The sequence below is a fragment of the Calliopsis andreniformis genome, chromosome 2 (genome assembly GCF_051401765.1).
Source record: "Calliopsis andreniformis isolate RMS-2024a chromosome 2, iyCalAndr_principal, whole genome shotgun sequence".
Taxonomy (NCBI): domain Eukaryota; kingdom Metazoa; phylum Arthropoda; class Insecta; order Hymenoptera; family Andrenidae; genus Calliopsis; species Calliopsis andreniformis.
In genome coordinates this window covers 1,309,647-1,334,007 of record NC_135063.1, presented here as the reverse complement: position 1 = coordinate 1,334,007, position 24,361 = coordinate 1,309,647, and the positions used below count along the sequence as shown (strand labels likewise).

General features: G+C 31.8%; 3 protein-coding genes across 9 annotated transcripts in view; 1 reads left to right on the top strand and 2 right to left on the bottom strand.

Annotated features, from left to right (window-relative positions):
• The window catches only part of Moe (moesin), a 56,492-nt gene extending 42,221 nt beyond the window's left edge, over positions 1 to 14,271 (bottom strand). For 3 of the 5 annotated variants that reach the window (XM_076386455.1, XM_076386446.1, XM_076386463.1), the window contains exons 1-2: positions 10,369 to 10,581; positions 9,929 to 10,108 (exon numbers count right to left, since the gene is read on the bottom strand). In XM_076386455.1, coding sequence (XP_076242570.1) covers positions 9,929 to 10,108; positions 10,369 to 10,389 — 201 coding nt within the window. In that variant the 5' untranslated portion in view covers positions 10,390 to 10,581. Of the gene's footprint in view, positions 1 to 1,668; positions 1,769 to 9,928; positions 10,109 to 10,368; positions 10,582 to 12,047; positions 12,104 to 14,103 lie in introns of those variants that run through there. The other 2 variants (XM_076386473.1, XM_076386479.1) reach the window with 2 other exon arrangements.
• Positions 14,272 to 15,009: 738 nt separating this feature from the next.
• On the top strand, positions 15,010 to 22,633 carry Herc4 (HECT and RLD domain containing E3 ubiquitin ligase 4). Of its 2 annotated transcripts, XM_076392819.1 has the most exons (19): positions 15,010 to 15,252; positions 16,907 to 17,102; positions 17,180 to 17,290; positions 17,362 to 17,484; positions 17,560 to 17,613; positions 17,725 to 17,835; positions 17,903 to 18,054; positions 18,118 to 18,234; positions 18,323 to 18,589; positions 19,001 to 19,128; positions 19,282 to 19,450; positions 19,531 to 19,830; positions 19,923 to 20,105; positions 20,229 to 20,312; positions 20,383 to 20,568; positions 20,634 to 20,944; positions 21,069 to 21,218; positions 21,300 to 21,639; positions 21,739 to 22,633. In XM_076392819.1, the coding sequence occupies exons 2-19, from the start codon at positions 16,988 to 16,990 to the stop codon at positions 21,889 to 21,891; spliced, it is 3,054 nt and encodes a 1,017-aa protein (XP_076248934.1). In that variant the 5' UTR covers positions 15,010 to 15,252; positions 16,907 to 16,987; the 3' UTR covers positions 21,892 to 22,633. The 2 variants fall into 2 exon arrangements, with proteins under 2 accessions (XP_076248934.1, XP_076248933.1); XM_076392818.1 differs by having other exon boundaries at positions 17,560 to 17,835.
• A 394-nt stretch (positions 22,634 to 23,027) lies between these two features.
• The window catches only part of LOC143188507 (uncharacterized), a 40,220-nt gene continuing 38,886 nt past the window's right edge, over positions 23,028 to 24,361 (bottom strand). For both annotated transcript variants that reach the window (XM_076392820.1, XM_076392821.1), the window contains one exon: positions 23,028 to 24,145. In XM_076392820.1, coding sequence (XP_076248935.1) covers positions 23,867 to 24,145 — 279 coding nt within the window. In that variant the 3' untranslated portion in view covers positions 23,028 to 23,866. The remainder of the gene's footprint in view (positions 24,146 to 24,361) is intronic.

Sequence of the window (24,361 nt, the reverse complement as noted above, 5' to 3'; positions counted from 1 at the left end):
ATTTTTACATTTCGTAAAACAGCATAAGAATATAACAAATAGAATAAAACCAACGATGAGAAACACCCAAAGCAATGGAAAAATCATTCGACGTCTAATTTTCGAAAGGTTTATCGGTAATATGATAACGTGTTACTTGAAAAATATCTACTGGTAAGTGTAAGAATTAGGTGAAGTGTGGATTACCAAAGGCATTGACCTTTTTAGGTATTTAATCATGTTGACTTTTATACATAAATACACGTGTTTACGATGGCATTGTATTAAAATCTCTGCCTCTCTATCCACCTATTTGTATTCCCCTTATCGCTAAGTTAACTTGTTTCAGTTATTGAACGTACTTTACCACTTACTATATCAAGTACTTTTATAACAGATTCTCTAGCATAAATATTATTGAATAACCCATACAAGAAAGCAGTACTTTATAGGTACAAGATTGCTATTTTAAATAAAACATCAACTTTTGAAGGGAAAAAAAAGAAAAAAAACATAGTTCTATAAGTAATTATGTCCAGACTGAAGACAAACGCGAACGTGAACGAACAAACAGCGACGAATATAAACATTCTTGATCAGCGATCGTATGTTGAACAGTGTTCAATAGTATTTCGGTTACATCAATCATATCAGTCGCATCAACAGTTTACAAAACATTCTCTGCCTAATTGTAAAAATAAATGCCATACAAAGATAGAGAAAAAAATGATTTTATCAAAAAGGCTGAATATTTTACCTAACGTAAAACAAAGAATCAAGAACTTAATCATTGGTCCTCGAATACAGATCTCACATGTTGAAGGTAAAATTTAAACTATCAATAGTTAGTTTTAAATATTTTACTGTATGCCTTGCAAACCAATAAACAGGAAGTATAGATTCGTCAGATTCTTGAATCAGTGCGATGGAATTTTAGAAATTCGAGTTTTATTCAACTTATCGCAAAAACCTAGTTTTTATATTTGCATAACAATTGTTACTTGTATTTTCTAATATGATTGCACTCTTAATGATATAAAATTAGCTTTATAAAAGTTTTTATTAATTAAGCTTTTTTTGCTCAAAGTAACAACAAATAACGATAAGTCGTTATCTTGGGTCTAGAAGGGTCACATTTTTTGTATGACAACGAAAAAATATAAAAGACAAACAAGGTATGTATTATTACTATACATTTGTATCACGTTTCTCAAATAATTTCATAGAAGGTCTTGGAGAAACAATTCTTGCACTCAAGGTCATCTGAAATTCAATGCATCAAAAGCTTTGCTGTATCTTGTGTCGTTATAAAAATATATCAAAAAGCAGAAAATTCCAATGACGTAAAAAACTATTTTTACCTTTTCAGAGAATTTATTTAAAAAAGACGTTTATTTTTTGGTACCATTTGTTTTGTTGTCATGTTCTATTACGCTCATTAAAAATTTCATTAAAATCAGAATTACTAAGTCCGATTACTACATACATACTTGTTGAAAGCGAACTTTCCATATACGCTAATGTATGTACTTAATCCAAATTCAAATACTCGACGATGAAAGAAAAGTGTAAGAAACGCTGACCTTTCTACCTTTCTACCACCTTTCTCGTCTGAACCTTTCCTTCATTTCCACGCTGGAGAGGATCTCGGCGTCATGAGAAAATCGAGTTCTGAGTCTGATCGCTTACCAGGTCATCCTCAAACTCGTCGTCGTCCGTGTCCGAGTCCGAGCAACCTCTCAGCTTTCGAACTTTCTTTTTCACCTCTTTCTTCACCACCCTCGCTATTGCGTTTTCCGGCTGCGTGAAATCGTTGAGTTTGTTAAAGAAAAACTGTAATACCAATTCTAACAATCGATCCAACAGGATACCTACTGATTAGCTGCTACTTATTAGGATCGAGCAATGACTAGTAATACGAAAAACGCCACACATTTCAATTCAATTGACTAGCTCTGCCTGGAGTAATGCATTTGTCTTCGAACTTCATTATTTGTCATCTTTTTAATAATCTTTATACGATGTTTTTCTATTGTGTCTTGAGCCCAACCATCATCGGTGTTTGATAAAAGTATGGTATGAATTATTTTACTAAATTATTTTACTATTTTACTAAAGTATACAGGGTAAGACTATCAATTACTGACGCTTGCACTTTACTGTAGCCCTCTCCCCCCTTATTTTCATATACAACATGATGCGGCACTATTAATCTGAGTATATCTGTTTTCTTTCCGCAATAAAATCAAATATTTTCAGTTTAATAGTGCTACATATTGTATGTGTATGGGTCACCATAGAGTAATCGGCATCCTCACCCTATATGAAGGACACGTATTTTTCAGAAGAAAGGTTCATTTAAATAAATATTATTGAAATTCAGTTGGAAACTAAAATAAGCATTCGTCTTTCCTTCATTTAACTACAACAAAAAAATATTAACGATATTATTAACAAAATGTTATTATACACTTAAAGGACCGACCACTAGTTCTTTTGTAATGTTCCGAAAATATAGAATTTCTCATCTTTATTATACCCTGCAAGTAATTAATTACAGCTACAGATATTTGTCATAAATTTTGTCGGATTTTAAGAGATTATGTTTAACAAGGTTCAACGTCATTGCCTTTTGAAGTGGTTAATCTTCCTTAGAATTCACAATTTTAGATTGAATAAGGTATTTTTGAGATTACCGTTTTTGGTATATAATTTTGAAATAAAAATCGTACATCTGATTCAGGCACGATGAGGAAACAATTCCTGGAGTTTTGAATGAATGATTAATTGCTTATAAAACATATTTAACCTCAGTCAAATGTAGTACGTTTAAAACATTGAACAACACATATTTTTACGAATGCAGATTATATGTATTAATAATATAAGACTCAAATAATTGCGTTGTGGCAATGAGTCCATTCCTAAATTAATATTTGATATCTAAATCTTGATATTGATACCTAAATTGATCATTAAATTCATGTTAACCCCTTGCACTGGTGAATTACTATTTTATTCTCGATTGTTTACATTTAGATACTGGAACTAAAACTCCAGTATGTTCTATGCCCTCATTGCTATAAATCAATACTAAATAGCTTCAATTATACAATACAAGTACGCTGATTACTTTTTGTAAGTTTCATGACAACGCGTTTATCGTACCTTGCTCTCAAATTAATTGTAAAAAAACTCCTTTTTAATTTTCTGTACAAAACAAATTTAAAAACTTATTAACAAGTCGATATGCCAGGTTCTACACTTTGGTTATCAACTGATATTCATTAGAAGTTTTATTATACAATATTGCCTCAAAACAAGTAAACTGCTCGGGGGACAAGGTGCTACTCTCTAGAGAGTTGGATACTATTCGACCTGTCTTACAATTAGTGTTACCGCCTTTTACTACTAAAAGTTTACTCGTATCGAGGCAGTACTATACTAACAAGGGAACATCGCGAAATATAAATCTCCGACATTAATGAAACTTGGCAGGATTGTAGAGTAGCCGAAAATATTCGACACGTATATTTTTTGTCGACTCTAATTCATGTTAAGAGAGTGAAAACCACCCTCAAGTTGAGTGTATGTGTTTCTTAAAGTCTCTCGTTTCAGTGCTCAATTTCGCACAAAATATAGTCTAACCAGGAATGTTATTATTTTGTTTACAACGTTGAAATTCAAAATTCTATTTTAACCGTATTTTGTGTTTTGGTAGATAGTATTCAGATACAAATTTGTGAAAAAATGGATCAACATTTAGTCAGTGAAAGCAACCAAAATACACTATTTCTTAATATATTTTTTAAACAAGTTGATATTTTCAAAAACTGTTTATATAGGTGAATTTGACACCGATTTTGATGACCTTCAAATATATTATGAAGCACAACATTCTGAACAACTTTTTCCTATACGTATACTAGGCGGGTGGCTTTAGTTTCCGAGATATTCGCGAAAAACTGCCGCTACTACACACTGAATTTCATCTTCACGTATACGAGCGTGACACATACTCGTCAGCGTGCTCGAATGTTTGACTGTTCTTTCTCAGAACACAGCGCGGCGCTACACAGTACAGCAACCGACAAAATTTCATGTAGATGGTATATTCACCAAAAACGTACCTTTGAAAGACAATTACATTTTACAGCGATTCAAGAGCCACATCTGAATTAGGTCTGGATTAGCGATAAATGTACAGATTAGGGTACAATACGAACGAATTTCTACTTGAAGTAGTCTAAATATATTGAAAGTTATATTTTGTAAAAGTTATATCATGGCAGATCACCGAGCATAGACAATATTTTCCAAGTTGAAACCCCCCTACCCTCGATTCTGGGCCCAAGAGCTCGCTGGGGGTCCGGGGACTCTAGCGGACCCCCGCCCAGTAGTTTTTCACGAATATCTCGGAAACTAAAGCCAACCGCCTAGTATATGCATACCAAAAATTTGTTCAGAATGTTGTCCTTTATATACTTCAACACATATTTCACAAGTTCATCGAAATCGGTGAAGACGTCACACATTGACAAGTTGACCCGCAGTCGTCCCGTTTATACCATTTTGCTACACGCGGTAGTTTTGAAGATATTAAGCGAAATATGTTTTCCACCCCCAACTTTGGGGGTGGTTATGATCCCTTTAACATGAAGTACAGCCGATAAAAAAATACGTGTCGAATATTTACGGTTACTCTACAATCTTGCCAAGTTTCATCAAAATCGGAGATTCACACTTCGCGATATTCCCTTGTAAATACAACAGCTTTAATTTTATACGTATACGTGTACTTGTTTAAACTAAGTCTTTCGTCAATTTTCCCGTATTCCTTTTTTCCTAGCAACGTTACGAATCTACATTAATGTCACTCGTAATCGTGTAAATTAAATAACCGCCATTTATATGCGAGTAACATCACAATCGAAGCATAAATGTTTAGATTGGTTTACATTAGTTGATATATTTGCTATCCAAATATTAATTCACATCATATTGCACCAAGTTATATGCATTATCTCCTTGATAAACTTGAAATGTTATGCGCTACTACTCGAAAGAAATTGAGTTTCAATATCATCAAAACATCTTTCTCAAAAGATTAAAAAACATCTTTATTAAACTAACTTCACTATATCTCCGATCATATGAACTTATTTTAAGGTGTTAAATGAAAAAAAAAAGTTTTAAAGGAGAATTCACTCATAACAAAACATGCAATAATTGCAGCATTAAAATAAAACATCTTTATCTCACAAACCTCAAAATTGTTGAAACGCTAACATTTCACGGAAGACTTTAAAAAACACTAAAATACACGAATGATATAAAATTGACGATTTTCTCTGTAATCTCATTTACCCAAATTTCTTTTTAAGAAAACACTTCTAATTCTCGAAAATTGAAAGAAAAAATATATTTAAAGAAATATTCGATTTTGATATTTATCAAACTAGTGAACTGTAAATTGATTCGAATAGGTAAGTTACATAAAGTGGAAATTTTATTACTTATTTGTTACATAACAAAGCAGAATAAGGCGCGCTTTATATAGAACATTTCGAAATTATCACTAGATATTGAGTAGTCATGGTTAAATTTCTAATTTTCTGAGAAACACTCATTTTAATATGTATATTATTTTATAAGTAGTACTGAACAGTATTCAACGTCTTACAAATTCAACATGAGAAGCAATACAAAAATTAGAAATAATTACATGGCTATAAATGCACTTCTTACTTCAACATTAAAATAAAAATACATGAAATTGACCGATCTGTTCCTGAAATGTACTTTGTACCTATACAACTGAACCCATAACACTACTTCCTCATTGAGATTTTTTATATCGTTGAAGCGATTAATTTTTTCGCTTGTGTTTACTACTATTTCATATGTACTTTCAAATTGAACTCATGAAAATAAAAATGCGCTAACTAACCATTTCAATGGATGAGTATAAATGTGCCACACAAATGGCTTAGATTATTTAAATAGGTAAAGATTTTATTACCTAATCAATTTTTTTTGTACGTATCACACATTACAACCTTGTTAGTCTCATTTGGAAATCTACATTTAAAAATCGATATAACTTAACATATTTAATAGTTCATGTTAGTAGTCGTGCATTTAAATATATTACAAGAAAACGTTGATCATGAACTACAGGGTGTCCCAAGAAACTTACCAAGAGACGAGCTCTATCTTCGAAAAGGTTAGAGATAGATACAAATATTATGAGACAATGTTAAATGATATCAAATGATGCATAACTTAGAAATAATTTTACTAGATTTTAAAAGGTCCCATTTTTTTTAAAGCCCAACCTTACAGTTTTAGCTCCACTACTTGACACAGTTTTTCAATCTTTATAGAAAAAGTACTAAGGTATTCATATCTTAAACTTATCAGCTCTAAAGTTATGACATATTTATGCTACAAATACAATGTTCTTCATACAACGATCCTCTATAGTAGTCTCAACACTTTTTCATTATCTTTTTCACGTTGTTAACACTAGATACTATATTTCTTTCTGTAATTTTTTATGTTCTTACATAACAGAATGAATATAAATGTTATCTTTTAAATATCTCTACAAGAAAAAAACCTGTAATGCACAAAGTATTATGGTATCCTACAAATAATTTATAATGCATGATAGCACACGTGAATAGTTCAGCGAAAATGTACTTATAATCACAAATGTAATTAGGCAAACTTTTACCCGTAATCGCTTTTAAACTAATTGGTTTGTGGCATAAGCACCTTCGTGCTTTTTTGAAAATTAAAAAACTGCATCATTTAGATCAGTCAAAACGATAGGAATCTCTTGGAAGAAAGTGTTATTGCATGTTTTGAGTAATAAAAATTGAGAAATAAAAATTGTGTAAACACAATTTCAATCAAGTTGAAACGACAATTTGAAACGACTTTAGGTTGATCAATTCGGTTATCCGATCAAAAGTTGTCTAATATAAACGAAGCTTCAGTAAGAAAACTAAAAAGGACTTATGGAAAAATCTAATACATAATTTTATTTCCACGTTACGCATCATTTGATACCAATTAATTTTGTCTCATGAATTTTTATCCATTTCTAATCGTTTTGAAAATACAACTTGTCCTGCTTGCATGAGACACCCTATATAACATAAAGAATAAAAGTGTTAGGTCCTTTAAGTGTTCAGATTAATACCCCCGTAAATGATTAGCAAGTTGTAAATAATATTTAATACATAAAAAGCAAATGTACTTTAAATGAAAAAGAAAAACTAAGAAAATGAAGTTTCAATATTAACTGTTTTTTGTCATTCCCTTAAATAATAGTTTCTGTACTATAATGAACTAAACTTTTTAGAATATTTATTTTTACACGAATTGATGATAAACGCAACACTTGTTTAATTCATTGTAATATATTATTCCCGAAAGATGTACCGCATTTCTCCTATATACATATAGTGTGCACTTTAAAGGATAAAGTGTCGAAATCATTAGCTCTACACAAAATACTGTCTCCCACGAGACACTGGCAAAATAGATACAATGAATACAATCTATACGCCTATTCTATTTATTGTTTATGTTAATGTATATAGTGGAAGCGAAGTACTTGACGCTATCTGTAATAACAGATAACATAATTACATTATCTAATCTTTACTTTTCTATTAAGAAATCAGAAATAAACTTTTCTGATTCTGATTACAACATGTCCGCAAAGGAGGCCAAACATATTCCTACAATTAACCGAACAATTCGATCACTCAATCAACATGTTAGCAACAATTGAAACCTATTTCAGTTTTACAGGCAATTAAAAACGATACGATGATAGAAAACTGTTATTAAGATTCGAATACGAACGATCGAATATATTCCTCAACAAGAATTTCAGACAAAGCTATCGTCATTCGAAGAAAAAATGAATGCGGATGTGGTAAGGAATAATTAAACCATACAATCCGCACTATGCAAAATTCACAGGAAAACCGTTTCCGCACAAAAGATTTTAAAACGTACGAGTTTCATACACAGGCTGCAGAATCACGCTCCCAACAATTTTTACAATTTCAGTCACTTTCCAGAAGATCGCAAATCGTTCGCCTCTATATTTAGTCAAGCAGAATTTCACCTGGTCATTACGCTTCGACTACCATCATTTCTCGGGTTCTCCTTTAAAAAATCCTAAGTTTGCTGTGGACTGTTAACGAACGAAAAACGAAAGAGGAGAACTCGGAAAACAATCGTTAGACTGATATGGTTGAAGTGCAGAACCATCACGGGTGAAAAGGAGAAAAATCGAGAAGACAAAAGTACCAACGTGACTATGTCAAGGTGAAGGCGCGTCCACATCACCGCTCGGTGAAAGCAGACGGAAGGTAACATCTACTCGCTCGTACTTACCTGTAGTACCCTTCGAATCGGGCGTCTAAATTCAAACTGCTTGCACTCATTTAAAAAAAGACAACGTCCTTCGACTATCGTGCAATTAAACTATGTAATTTTTCCATGATTTTGCTGGTTTGTTTTAGCAATAGTTTAACCATTTCGTCAGTGAGTTCATAAAGTTGGAAAAAGTGATACAATTTCTGCGTTTCTCAAATTTATTTACTTTATCTTGGTAATCAATGATTTCTCATTTACTTGTTGAAAAAGCACTTATATATTATACTTTATTATGTCTTCATTTATTATTTACTAAATACTTTTAGGCCTAATCAATAGGGTCTATCATTAACAAAGTAAAACATCGAAAAAGATGGCTGTTAAGATAAAAGCCAAATATATTAAATAAAATTTTCTATGGAATTTGGAACGATAAAATTCATGAACACTAATATAATTTATAAAAATGATTATGAATTTGAGGTATTAAATTTCAACAAGTACCGTCAGATGGTAAGTAACATTAACTACTTCTCACAACATACATCAAGTAGAATCTTAACATACAAGGTATTTCAAATCGTATTTATATAACGAACATCTTGAAAAGTTCAGATATTGAAATAAATAGAATTAATTACAAGTATTGCAACATTATTATTATTAATGAAATTTATTCGGAATTTTTGCTAAATGTAAAATAATTATACCTACTCATTAATTGAAATAAATATTGCACAGATAAGATAAATTTAATTAAAATTTCTTCAACTATAAAATACGATAAACAATCTGTAACTAAGTGTTAAGAAATAGAAATTACATAATACAAAATTTCTGAAATTACGAAAGTCGATGACATCAGCAACCACAGTCAATGCTTCTTCACCATAGGTCACTTTTTTCCCGATCTGACGTAAATGTCCGAATTCAATGTCAGTTGCATATAATTACAACAAACGGCAAATGTTAATGACTCAAATTTGAATTTAAAGCCAATTTAAAATTGCGTTTTTCGTAAATACACGAGGAAATTCTTAGTTCAAATCATTGCAATATACATATGTTCATACATATATTCACTACACATACATATATTGTATTTCTCACACTGTCATAACTAATTGCCATCAAACAACATTGAATCTTTTTACACGTAGAATTATAAAACTTTTTCAGTAATCGAAGTTTGAAACTTTCGATTCGAAAAAATATTTAATTAATTATGTATACACACACTATATGCTAAATTATTCGTTGTACTCTACACCATGCTTCACGTCCTATTAAAACTGATCTCGTGAAAGCAACAACTTTCCTATTTTCCCATTATAATAAATAACGTTATTTTCATGATGTCTACAAGGCAGGATATACTCGATACTTTATGCATATAGATTAAATTTCACGAACTACAGCAGTTACGAAAGCACCAAAATGTTCAGCTACTGCCTTCGGTTTACGCATGAGAGGATAGGGCCACTGGGCACTATTATCTAAACCTGCATATATTAAATAAAATATAATGAATGAACAATCATCCTACCTTTTTGTACAGCTTGATCCATGTCAGATCGCCCTTATTGTCGGTGTATTGAAGACCGAAGAACCAAACTTCGCGCAACCCGATCGTTTTCACGACCTGGTCGAAGAGCTGTTTCCCCGTAGTCGTACTCTGGATCGCGAACTCCAGTTCGGCGTCCATCGTCGTCACCCTGACGTTCATCTTCATATGCGAAAAAAAGATCAGAAAAAGAATCAGAAACGCACAGTCTACGCTCGGCAACGAATCGTGTCACCCGGTAGATACAAAGACGCCACTTCTAACCCCATTCTTACAAGGAAAGATCACAAATTGAATTCTCGAGGGGAAAAAGAACGAGAAACGCGCACTAAACGTAACAATCGCGAAGAACACATGCATCTCTTCGACGATGCTTCCGTAAAAGGTATCTCGATGAATCGTGGAAGGACACGAACGCTTACCATCTTACCACCGGCAACCATGGCTGCAACGACACGCAAATTCAAACGGGCGAAGAGATGAACCGTTGACGCGACTCAAGTCGGGTAACTTCCGCGTGCTACGTGCTCAGACGCGACTGATTTCAACGAATCACTGTAAATATCAGAACGTGCAGCTGCGGAGGAACGAATACTCCATGCAGATTGAACTGTTCGACTGTCGACTTTTACCGGTCTCGGGACGGGCGACAATGGGCTAAGGGGCAAGTGCAGCCGGTAGCGTCCTCCCCACTCCGCTACTTTGCGGGCCAGTGCATCGTTGCTTCCTCTCTTTCTGATTCGTTCGTTGTAATACGTCAGAGACAGAGAGCGAGCGAGCGAGCGAGAGAGAGAGAAAGAGAGAGAAGAAACGAAGGTAATCACGTGAGGAAGCCGGTGTACACAGCCACAACCAATCAGCGTTTCGCTCAGATACCGGGTGTACGGAAGGAAGCAGCTCTTTCTCGAGAAGACGATGCGTGTCCGGTGTCCGTTAATACGGTTCATGTCCATCAAAAAGGTTATAAAACTCGTACAATACTGTTGCATCGATGGAATCATAATTGACGCGGCATTTCTATAGCACGGTTTCGCTCTAACATGGTTAACGGATGGGTGAAAAACTTTAAAAAATGGAATGAAACGTAGCGATGTTGAAGAAAGAATTAGTGTACATTGTTAATGTTAATTGTGTAATCCGTCTGGTCAGTTATTAATACACTATCTGTAATGTACATATCTGATCATTTTCAAATCAAAATAAAATAGGTTTTTCTTCATTCTTGGAACTTAACGTTTTATACGTGCATACATATGAAATTGCTCATTATGTACTCGTGCATACATATGACTTGTATATTACTAATTTTGCGAGGTTAACTTTTTATTCGTGTAGGTAAATAGATAAAGGAATCGTGAAGCGAACCATGTATGCATTCATTTTAAAATATCTTCACGGAAAGCGCAAAGAGTTAATACATAACTGGAAACTACAACTAGATACCTATGCATGTATAAGAAGCGTAAAGTTGTAGTTTCTTATCCGTAAAATTAGAAATTACTATGAAAAATGGAAGTTATACTTTGAAGGAGTACGCTGATAAATGATTTTAACAGCACCCAATTTGCATGTGTAAAAGTATTAAAAAGTACGTTATTACGTATTGTATATTAATCTAACGATAAGGAATACTTGTATTTATAGTAAACAGACTAAACAATTTTGTTAATCATTATAAGATAACTTATCTTTAAAAAATGTATATAACGTTCTCATCATCTTTTATATAACATTGAATTACATATAATAAGAGAGTAGACTAATTACATATAACCAAAATGAATAAAAATTAATTCTGATCTCTTTTAAAAAACATCGTTTTCATAAATAAAATAATTTTAGTATTACATTAAATTTATTATATTGGCATTTATTTTACGTAAGTAAAGTAGCAATTTCCCTATATTCGTTTTCAATGTCCTATGTAAGGGGGAGTTAGTTCCTAGTTTGTAACTAGGAAATCACCTACTTTGCTAACTACATACAAAGTACTTGAGACTAGTAACTTATTATTAATGATGTGTTTTCAGTAATGTAAAATGGAATGCAAACTTTATTTAAAATCAAATTTATTGACTTATGTTTATGCGAATATACATACCGATTTCGGCATTGTGGCGGCTTGGTCTTCTCGTATTAAACAACGAAACTATCCGTCTGTAACGAAAATTAACTATAACGAATAAAGTTTATACTTTTTGTAATCATATTTACATGTATATTATAACATTTTTCTAAATCCTACACCTTATTTTAATACAATAGTAATAAAAATGTAACGATCTAACTGTAGAAATGGACATTCTCGAATCACAAGTCAATGTTGTGTATAATACAAACATGATTTACTGATCTAGGTCTTATCCACTTAATTACAATTTATTTACAATTCTTATACCTAGGACTATTACAACATGTTTTCTAAACTCTTCGGTGAATAGTTTATACAAACGTACACCATCAAATCTGTAGGTAGCGAACTTTTAAGCACGTTATAATACTGCGCAATGTTGGCTGTTAGTATCTATCAACAAAATTAACGAACAAGTTATTATTTGTTACAATAAGTAATTAAACAAGCAAAGCGGTACGTATACAGTCAAGAGATACACGCATGTGTCTCCATATTGGAAGAAGAGACAGGTTATAATGTAAATCCGCGTGACCGACATCCACTAGCGGAAAGGAGTGCCTGCACGGTGGTGTCTAGCATTCTCCGTTTATCTAGGACCACCAACGTCCGTTGAACCGTTGGTATCTCGTCTCACTTTTGTCAGCGCCCAGCAGCGGTAAAAAAGCTCTGCCTGTCGTATCCGTCCAACTTTTCACGAAGTATGGAGATAGTAAGCATCTATTAATAAAGTCTCCGTTTCAAACTGGCTGCGTGAGAATTCCGAAATACTTGTCGCAAAATCCCTGTTTATGCTTATCAACGAGTATCCAAACGCGTTTCACCTTTGCCGCGTAAATTCAAAATTTATTTCTATTTTATTTAGTGATATGATAATTGAACGGAAGGGTAACGATAAGTGTATGTTTACGTATACGTATAGAGTAGAGAATGAAAAAGTTTTGAACGTTTTTTTGCATGCGATACGAGTACGCGTTGAGAGGGAAAAACAATTTTTGAGAAAAAAATGTAAATACGTGAAATACCATACATTTGAAATCTTCACGCAACGATAGAAATGAACGGGAGGAATGTCTTTCAAGGTTACTCATTGACGCATAATACAACATCAAATGATAAATCATACGTGCACTAATTGAAAACTTATGAAATACCTCTAAATATCGTGTACTTTTCTTGTTCTGTATACGTATATTATGAATCTCTAATAAAACGCTGTAATACAGAATTTGATGAAATAAACAATACAGCAATAAGCAAAATAGCAATTACTTTTAAAATATAAGTTAAAGGAACGTTGGGAAATCTTTATTATGTGTATCGATATATAATGTATAGTGGTATAACTAATTGCTGAGCCTGACTAAAAATGCGTGGGATTAACAGAAATGTAAGCGTATATCCTGTCTCTATCGTCTCATTTTACTTTAAAGGAAAAGAACGGCAGCTAAACGCTCCGCAAGGCACCGGGTATTTCGCATTACAGAAAGTATATTGTACATACGTACATAGACTTTAAAATAACGTAGCACCGACCAACTGAACACTGCTTCGGGCAATAATTAATTATTCATTTATGTTGATAAAATTTTATTTTCCATTGACATACTTATTTCTTACGCCTTCGTACAAAGAAAAAGGATTCGAATATAGCATAATGTCACCTTTGATGAATGAAATTACGAAGTAAATACGTTTACAGGTTTACCATATAAATGTAATTCACAATGTGACGATATCGACAAGAAAGAACCACACGTTTATAACAACAATTATTTTACACCGCTGCCAACTAATTGTACAATTTAATGGGTTGAACTATAATGTAGGTTAGTAAGCAAGAGGTTAGTTTCCCGGAGAAAAGAAGAAAGCAAATGTGTACGTCGTCGCGAAGGCATCCAATAATATTGGGAATAATAGTATTTTCGCACCGATTTCAAAAAGAAAACTGATTTCCTCTACAATTTAAAAAATGTACTCCTATATTCGCTTAATATTAAGCAACAATTCGTTTTGCAGAACTTACATTATCGTATTTATAAGATACGTGTCCTATAAGACATGTGCCACACATTCACGATAGACCGGTGGCACTTGCACTTGCACTATAGCCGCGGCCAGCAAACGACAGGAAATTGTACGATCCACACCCAAAAATCCCGTCACATTCAGACAATACTGACACCTCACTGATAATATGGCTGCCGCCTGCCCACCCGCTCGCTCGATTCTCCTCCGAGAAGGGGTAAAATCATAAACTATTACCTTTTAGATGGGTGTCATTTCCATTGAAAGTTACAATTCATTGTTGCATATTATTATCTAATAAATCAAAATTTCACTCTTAATATGATACATTTACCTTTACATCATTACAGTTTTTATTTATCCAAAAACTACAATTAATTCTTTATTTTCAATTTCATCAATATTTCACTAAATTTACTAGATCTTAAAACCTCATTTACGCCAGTCGAGTTTAAGCTAGGAATATGTAGGTAAATGACTTGAACTAATTTTTTAATATGATCCGTGATGTAAAATTTCAAAAGAACTTGAAAAAATATTTCAAATAAATAAGAGCTGCCCGCTGCAAGAACAGGTAATTTGACAGGTAGTAAACGAGGTTTAAAAGATTATATTGGTGGTATGTATAAATAGGTGTGTTCTAAAAGAAGTCTCGTGGAAAGTATTGTCACTTGTCACTAATGTGTTTCGCGAGACGACGTCTTGTGAGGCACGAACAGTATGTTCGTAATCTGTATGTATTGTATATATTATTCGATCTAGTTCAATAGACATTTATGCAAATCCTGACTCAGACGCGATCCTGTAATTATTTCTGAGAGTATTATTGATATTAATTAACTATTAAATAATAACTTTTGAGAATAAACAGTGAAGGTATGTCCTAGGTGGTTCTAGGTATACCTAGGTGCACATGTGTGAGTTAACCCAAAATCGAGTAAGCTGAGTTCATATACATACAAGATCGTACTCTGATTTTGTCATAAAATAATACTTAAGCATAATTACAAGCAATATTAAAATAGTGAATGTTCACCTATAGTAATTTGTACATTTTCAAATTGTAATTTTTGTTGCATTAAAAAAGATATCTGCTTTTTGAATATGTATACTTAAACGTCTTAAATAAATAGTAGTTTCAAGAAATGTAAGTAATTAAATGAAGATAATACCATTAAAAAAGTTTTATCATGAGGATAATTACCAACAGCTTCTAAATGAAATTTGCTGCATTTCTCTCTTTGACCTGCTCTTTTGTTGTTAATTTGTTAACTTTTTACTCTATTAAACGTTATCATGATTCTGAGTTCACGTATTTAAATTTTTACCGTTTTACTTAACCTAACCCATTCAAATTTCGTACATGACAGGATAAAAACATGCGATGAAAAGAATTTTTTCAAGTACGTTACCTTTGATATGATAATATCTATTTGCGCAATGTCATGCTTAGGTTCAATTAATATCTCAAAATTTTCATGATGATAAAGAGTAATATTACTTAGGTTAATTTTTATGTATACGTAAATTTAATTTTCTTTTTACGTTTGCTTTATGTTAAAATGAAGTAGTATTTTATACACTCCAATAGCATTAAAATAAATCATTTTTTCTTTAAAAATATCAACATGTAAAAATAATGTTCTTTTCTTATCAGTATTCTAATTCAGAGTTGTTTATGAAGAAATTATAAAGAATGTTATTTTTAGGACATACCACATGTTTTTCATAAATAGCATGTCCCATCCACATCTCTGATGCTTTCAGTTTGAGAGAAACAGAAAATATGGTTAGTTACTAAATCTGTTTTCATTCAAAAGTTATCACATATATTCGTTAGATTACAACATAGGACTTTCAAAGTATGTATAGTTTCGCATGTATATTGTTCGCATGAAATTCATGAAATTGGCTTGTAACAATTCCTATTGAAAATATATAGTTTTAAGTTGTCATATTTCTAATGTATAATTAAACAATTCAGAAGATTTCCATATATAATGTACATACATAAGCTACTTAATTCATTCAACTAAAATAAAGAATTATACTCTTAATGTATAACATAAAAGTGTTGATCTTTTTTTGAAGTTAACAACGTGTTAATAACAAGTGAATAACATGAAAGGACTTATTTAGCAGTTGCAATTATTTTATTAAATTAAAAAAATATCTTAAGATACAGTTTATTTAGTCAAATTATGTATAAATAATCTTAGAACTGTTGGTTGATATTTAACTGGCTACTAAAGTATATAAAAACAAAAACAGAAATCTGATATAAATTGAATTATAAGCGATATTGAAATAAATATATTCAAAGATTACGATCATTTGTTACTATAAAATCTATGATCTGAATAGATTTTTTGCAAATAGATACTTTGTGAAATGCAAATTGATGACTCTTATTTATTAGTACTCTGTTTTTGATTTAGTTTGAGATACTGTATATTAAATATATGATACCTGTATATAAAGTTATTAATGTATGTTTTATATGCTTTTCAGGTATATGCTTTTGCTGCTAAAATTATAAAATCGATGTAATTTATTTACAACTTTGCAATAATCTTCAGTTATATTCCTTTATTGTCTTTTTTCTTCTAAATGTCATGCATTGCCAAATATATATTCTAGGAATTTGTCCTTATATTACTTTACAATCCTGCTTGTAACAAGTACAAAACAAATAACAAGAGAATGGGATAATTTTTTAAAGAATTAACTGTCTAATATGTAAAATACAAATATAGGAATGTCAATAATTACATTTTACTTTTGTATTTTTATCTGTATAGGCAAATTGGACAAAAAAAAGACGTTTGGCTTCTGAGCCTGTTATAGCGGTAAAACATCTTTCAGCTACAATAAACAAAGATATGTTTTGTTGGGGTAGTACTATACATGGGGAATTGAGTTTGGGTGGTACAGAGGATGAACATGTTTTGACTCCTCGTGAAGTTGATTTTGAGAAAGCTGCAGAAGTTGAGGATGGTAAGGGCACAATCATAAAACTTATTATTTGTATAAATGTTACGAGATTCTTATCTTTTGAATTAATTGTTATATAGTGGCATGTGGTAAAAATTATACAGTCATTATTACCAGAGATGGTCAAATATATTCATGTGGAAATAATGATTATGGTCAACTTGGTCATGAAAAGGGGAGAAGAAGGTTACGTAAGTATATCCAATATTAGATTAAATAAATAAAATTTGCAAATATACTAAGAAAGTTGCTGTACTTTTAGAACTGATACCAGGATTGGATGCATTTGTGTTTAAAAAAGCAGCTTGTGGAGCATATCATACATTAGCTATAAATGAATGGGGTCAGATGTTTAGTTGGGGTTCTAATGCAGATGGCCAGCTAGGTAATGGTAACATTAAATTTGTATTAAATAATCGTAAGTGTTATATTTTAATTTTAAATTTCAACTTAATTATAGGTTTAAATTCTAAAAATACTGTTGAATGTACACCACGTATGGTAAAAACTTTAGGTACAAGTGTAATTGTACAGATAGCTTGTGGTGCAAACCACGCACTTGCGTTAACGAATAATGGAGAGTTATATAGTTGGGGGTCTAATAGTGAAGGGCAACTTGGTTTAGGATCTGATGTTAAAAGTGAAATAAAACCTAAGCTCATAAGTAGTATAGTTGCTATACCTATTGGCTTTATTGCTTGTGGAGGATATCATAGTATAGCTATATCAAAATCAGGTAATACGAGGAAAACAATGAAAATTAAGCTTATAAGAACAATAAAAGTAATTAAATTTTACTATAGGAACTGTGTTTGGATGGGGTAAAAATACATTTGGTCAATTAGGGTTAAACGATACACAAGACAGAAATCTCCCTTGCCAGTTACAGACTTTACAAAATGCAAAAGTATGTTATGCAGCATGTGGAGAAGAATTTTCTGTATTCTTAACAGTGGTAAGTATTTTTATTTGTATTATAAAAAGTCTTTTTTGTACTCTTGTAAAATAATTATTTCAGGATGGTGGTGTATTTACTTGTGGTGCAGGAATGTATGGTCAGTTAGGACATGGAAGTAATACAAATGAAATTTTGCCTCGTCAAGTTATGGAGCTTATGGGAAGTACAGTTACACAGGTATAACTTATAATTTCAATTTATGTAGTAAAAAAATTTTTGTTATGTTGTACATATTTTTGTACTATGCGAAAATTTTATATTTAAGATCTCATGTGGCAAAAGACATACATTGGCATTAGTGCCGTCGCGAGGTAGAATTTATGCATGGGGTTTAGGTGGAGCAGGACAATTAGGCAATCGTATTACACGAAGTGTACCTACACCACAAGTGGTGCATGGACCATGGGTTGCGCCTAATGGTTCTTCCATAATGGATGTTGATAAGGAATTTAATGCTACTGCAACTAATTACATTGTTAAGCATATTTTCACTGGTGGAGATCATTGTTTTGCTACAGTAGCTCCACAGAAGGTAGGTATGACTTTATTAAGATGTAAATAATTCAAATTTAGAAATCCAGCTTGTGGCTCATTTTCTTTAATTTATATTTTATATTTATATTAAAATTGTTATTTATACATCAAGCAATACTACACAAAATCTATACTTGTTTATTTAAACATTACATAATTTTAATTATTCATTAACAAGTTGACTACCAAATTATTTAAGAATGATCTAAAATAATAAGTATATGCAATTATAAAAACGGAAATGTAAAATATTTTGAATTTTTTTATAAATACTTGACATTAAAACACAAGTGCTGCAAACTGAGATTTTACATTTTGGAGATAAACTAGGAGATGATGCAGGAGATTTCTTATGTACTCTATATTAATAGTAATATAATTTATGTACTATGTTTTCAAATATTCACAGGAAAATGTAGAACCATATGATTGTAGAAATTTAGAACCACGTTATCGAATTCTTGAAATAACTGAAGAACAATTGATGGCTTGTCAACGAGTACCACCAAGTTCACCAGTTGATCATGAACTAATGACGTGAGTAGAAAAGTTAGTACCTAAGGCTATTTCAAATGTGTGCAATATAACGAATCTTGCATGTGATTATAATAGTTTCTTTAATTTTAATTTCCTTTTGAGACGTAAATCATAATAAGAATTATAAAATTGTGCATATTACTATTTTTACAGATATTTAGAAACGGTGTTTAAGAGTCAAGCTTGTATAAATGGATCATTTTTAATTCAAAATGTCGTCTACTATGAATGTTCAAGTAAGCTTCATGGTGTGGATCTAGAGCAAGCAAGTAGATTATTCGGAATTATTAAAGAACTGGATAACAATACTATACAAGAATTGGTATATACTAACAGTAGTTTCACACAAATTTGAATATTTCAAAATTTGAAGTTATAATAATGAATTTATTGTCTCCTTAGATATTCACTTGTATAACAGAGAATTTGATTCCCACCTTTGTTAATTCAACATCTAGAATATATTGTCCAGAATGTTTAAGAATTTACTTAATACTGCCATTATACCATGGGTTTGCAAATCCACTTAATTGTAATTTATTACATAAACCATTCTGTAAAGCCGTTTTGGCATTAAAGCCAGAAGCTCTTGAAATTGTGACTAAATGGTGGGTTAAAGCACCATCACATTATTTTGAGAGATTAGTTAGAATTCACAAATCAGTTGTTCTGCATTTTGTAAAGCAATCTAAACCAAATAAGGTAATAGAAAATCATGGATTATTTACTATATTAACGAGGCAATACATTTACTATTATTATCATGCTATAAAACGTAGGCGTTTCTTTTCTAGGCTGTTGTGTGGAATATGACACTTCAAGTTGTCTTAGATTTCTTACATTTATTAAATAAATTAAACAACGAAGGTGATGAAGGCAACATAGTACCTTATACTACATTTCATTTGTCAGAATTAGTGAACCTCATAGATATTAGACAAGATTATATAAAATGGATTTCAGATAAAGATTCTTCTGTAAGTTACATATTTAAATTATTCAGTTACAATTGTTAGTAAATCTAATCTAAATAAGTGAATAATTACCACATTTAATTATTATAATCAAATTTTGACTTTAAGTAATGAACCTCTTTTCAGTACCAAAAAGTATTTTGCCATTATCCTTTCCTTCTTGATGCTGAAGCTAAGACTATATTACTTGAAACGGATCAAGCTATTCAGGTATGATAGAAATTTATTTTATATTTTTATCTGTAAACTACATATATCTAACTTTATAAATTTATATTAGATGCAATCAGCAATGAATGAAGCTGCAACTCGGGCTGCAATGAATCAAATGTTTTTTGATACATTCTCTGACTCCTCGGTTCATGCCCCGTTTTTGATGTTAAATGTATCGCGTGAAAATATAGTTGCGGACACTTTATTGGAATTGTCCCGTTACAACTCTAGCGACTTGAAAAAACCTCTTCGCGTGAGTATTGCAAATGTAATTCGTGTATTTTATACGTAAAGTATAACTAAAATACTTGTGTATAGGTGAAATTTCACGGTGAGGAAGCAGAAGATGCAGGTGGAGTTAAGAAAGAATTTTTCATGCTTTTGTTAAGAGAAATTCTTGACCCTAAATACGGTATGTTTAAGCAATACGAGGAAACCAGAGTTATTTGGTTCAGTGAAGATTCATTTGAAGATGAAAATATGTATTTTTTAATCGGGATCCTTTGTGGGCTAGTTATTTACAATTTTATTATTATTGATTTACCGTTTCCGTTAGCCCTGTATAAGAAATTATTACATGAACCAGTTGGACTAATTGATATAAAAGAAATGTCACCGGTACATGCTAAGTATGTTATATCATTGTAGTTTCCTTTTCAACAAAAATTGTACTTCTAGACCTAACTTTTAAAATTCAAACAAAATATAAAATGTAATATCAAAGTTAATTATTACTATCGACTATTGTTCCAGGAGTATGCAAAGTATACTTGATTATGAAGAACCAGATTTTGAAGAAGTGTTTTGTTTAAATTTTGAGGTAGTCAGAGAAGCATTTGGCGAAAAAAGAATATACGAATTGATACCAGGCGGTAGTAAAGTTCCTGTTACATTAAAAAATAAGTACGTACATATTTTATGTTATTTTTATCTTTCTGTAAATTCAAATGCCTTTATCTAGAAAAATGTTATGCTTGTTTGCAGGAAACAATTTGTTGATTTATACGTGGATTATATATTAAACAAATCTGTAGAACGTCATTTTCGTGAATTTCATAAAGGTTTTCACAAAGTCTGCGGTGGTCGAGTATTAGAATTGTTTCATAGTCACGAATTAATGGCCGTCGTGGTAGGAAATGAAGATTATGATTGGGAAGAGTTAGAAAAGAATGCAACGTACAAAGAAGGTTATACGAAAAATGATCCCACTATCGTACTATTTTGGCAAGTGTTTCGCGAATTGACACTCGAAGAAAAGAAAAAGTTTCTATTATTTTTAACTGGGAGTGATAGAATACCTATACAGGGAATGAAAGCAATCAAAGTAGGTCGTGCAAAGTTTAAATAATATTAATATTATGATTAGATCTAACTCAAATTTTCAAATATTTCATATTTATTTAATCATCTTTATATATTCCAGATTACAATACAACCGATGAGCGACGAACGCGCTTTACCTGTCGCTCACACGTGTTTTAATTTGCTGGATTTGCCACGATATCAGACTCGAGAAAGATTACGATACAAGTTACTACAGGCTATCCAACAAACTCATGGCTTTTCATTAGTATGAACTGTTTTTGCTACTCTTTGTTTTGTTATTACTATATGATATTATACACAATATTGCCTGAATTTCAAATCTGATTTTAAATTTTATTGCAAAATCAAAGTTGAAGCATTCAACAAGTTCTAGAATAATGCTATGATTATAAAGATTTATATTATTGTCACTATTTTTCTACGTTTTATTTAGTCTATAAATACTGTCTAGTCCGAAATGAAAAGAATACAAATTTTGAAATAGTGATATTATACAATGAAGCGGTTTTAAGAATTTAACAGTACATACAAAGAGTAGTTTGAAACAATAAATTTACTCAGTGTGTGTACCTTTAATTGTGCATAATATACACACAAATGATCATGTAAAGCACGCCAGGCTGATAAAATATGATTTATGTCAGAGATGTTGAAAGAAATGATTTGGGAGCGGAAACGGTCGTGTGGTATGTACCTAATAACACCAACATCTTTCCGAAAGAAGAACTGTAGTATTGTGTGTGCCAGGGCTTTTGATATCCATTACAGGTCCTGCACATTGCACTATCACTGTTCTGCAGTTGCCAATAACCCGAGTAGCTCCAAGAGGTCTAAACTGTGCACCTCTGGTTTACACAATGCTATTTAGGTATACTTATTGTTAGTCACACAGGTTTATGAAGTACAATTGTAAGTTATTATTGAATTGAAACATTAAAAACAAGATAAACTCAGGGAGCAATGGTTAACAAATAAATTACAGTTAAAGGCGATTGCTTGAAAGATTCATTTTCTATAGTAACTCAATACATGACGAAGTTGTTTTAACGACTTTATATAGAGTCGTAGATATTTATGTTACGCGTACATGTTGAAGAATTATATAACTAATAACTAAAAGGTTCTTAATGGTCGACGATTATCATTTATTTATTAACTATGCTATATAATTATACATATTTATTTCTTTGTTTCTCAATGACGAAATTATAAATAAAAATGTGATCTTTTACAGCGTTTAGTACTGCTATACAGGTCGTACAAAATAGTCTTATACTGTTATATAATAGATGAATACATTTTGTACAATTATTCATAAAGCAAATTATAGTCCAATTATATACCGAATTAAGTTTTTTTTTAAACAAACAAATTCACATACCACACTTAAATTTGTAAATATCTTTTATTTATACACATCAGTATGTTACATTATTAAAAAGATTCGTTAGTTAAATCGTTTTCCATTTAATCATTTTACACAAATTTTGGTATTACGTCGTATTCATTAACATTTCTCGTAATTCTTGTATTCGATTTTTATTCGATAACAATCGTAGTATTGATTTTCATTATTCGTTAAGAAAATCCTAGGATTTATTCGAAATTTTCGATTTCTAAGACCATGCTTTTCCACCGGGAATTCATACCTTAATTTATTTTTAATTATTCTTCCACGAGATAGATCGTTTTTATTAGAAGCGTTAGTCTTTATTTATACATTAATATTCGGCGCTAAATAAGAGTGACAATTGCATGATAAAGATTTTTAAAAGTTACATTATTAATCAACATAAAAAGCAATCGTTCGATCAGTCTCAGTATATACAAGTTATGTTGAAATTCGAAATCCGAACAGGAAGTTTCTAAAGAACCTCGGATAATCTAAATTCTACATCTGCATCTCGTGAAAATACAGCGGACCAAGAACTGGAAGAGCGAAAACACGTACCCTGTAACCCGTGTACAGTCCTAAGTCCTACGTACAAATAATTCTAATCAAGATATAATGACTAAGTTAATCGTTCATTCGTTTGGTTCTTTTCCTTATTTCCAATGTACAAATTTCGAAATCCAACGGAAATAGCCCTGAGTGATTTTGTCGTTTCGATACGTGACTAAGATGTCGATTAACTTCAATGGGGTGTCATATTTTTGAAGAGAAATTCGAGCAGGCGTTATGTTTTGGGAACGTTGTCGAAAATCGAACTCAGGACATAGATTCGCTAATGCTGATAAGCAGGAGTGAAGTACTGAGTTCCTGGTGGAGCTCGATAACCCGGGTATGTATTGTTTAACGCGTGTTGAGCGAAAAACCCGCTATAGTCTTTGTGTACTCTACGAGGTCTGACAGCAGGACCTTTCGCCAATTCCATCCTGGCTCTGTTTTCGGCTTCTGTTTGAGCTTTCACCGATGGCGGTGGCCATTTCAGATCTCCCCTCATATTTCCACTAACTGGAGCCTTTGTTGCTGCAGGCTGTGCTTGATAAACTGGTGCTGGCGCCTAAAAGATACATATATTTAATCATTTAGGAATGCTGGAACACACAGAATCTTCACAAAAGTGCAGTTAATCCTGACAGCACAACTATGAACGCATAACAATACAGGGTGGGTGGAAAGTTTAGTACAACCAGCCAGGTGGTAATTCTATGTAAAAAATCAGGAAAAAATTTGGTATTCAATTTTTTCATCCTAGGCTTTTGTTTTCGAAAAAATC

Bases quoted from the DNA above. Each gene is read 5' to 3' on its own strand.
- Herc4 (XM_076392818.1), top strand. From the start codon at position 16,988: ATGTTTTGTTGGGGTAGTACTATACATGGGGAATTGAGTTTGGGTGGT. The intron at 20,569-20,633 runs GTGAGTATTGCA...ACTTGTGTATAG, and splicing joins ACTTGAAAAAACCTCTTCGC to GTGAAATTTCACGGTGAGGA. The intron at 20,945-21,068 runs GTATGTTATATC...CTATTGTTCCAG, and splicing joins ATGTCACCGGTACATGCTAA to GAGTATGCAAAGTATACTTG.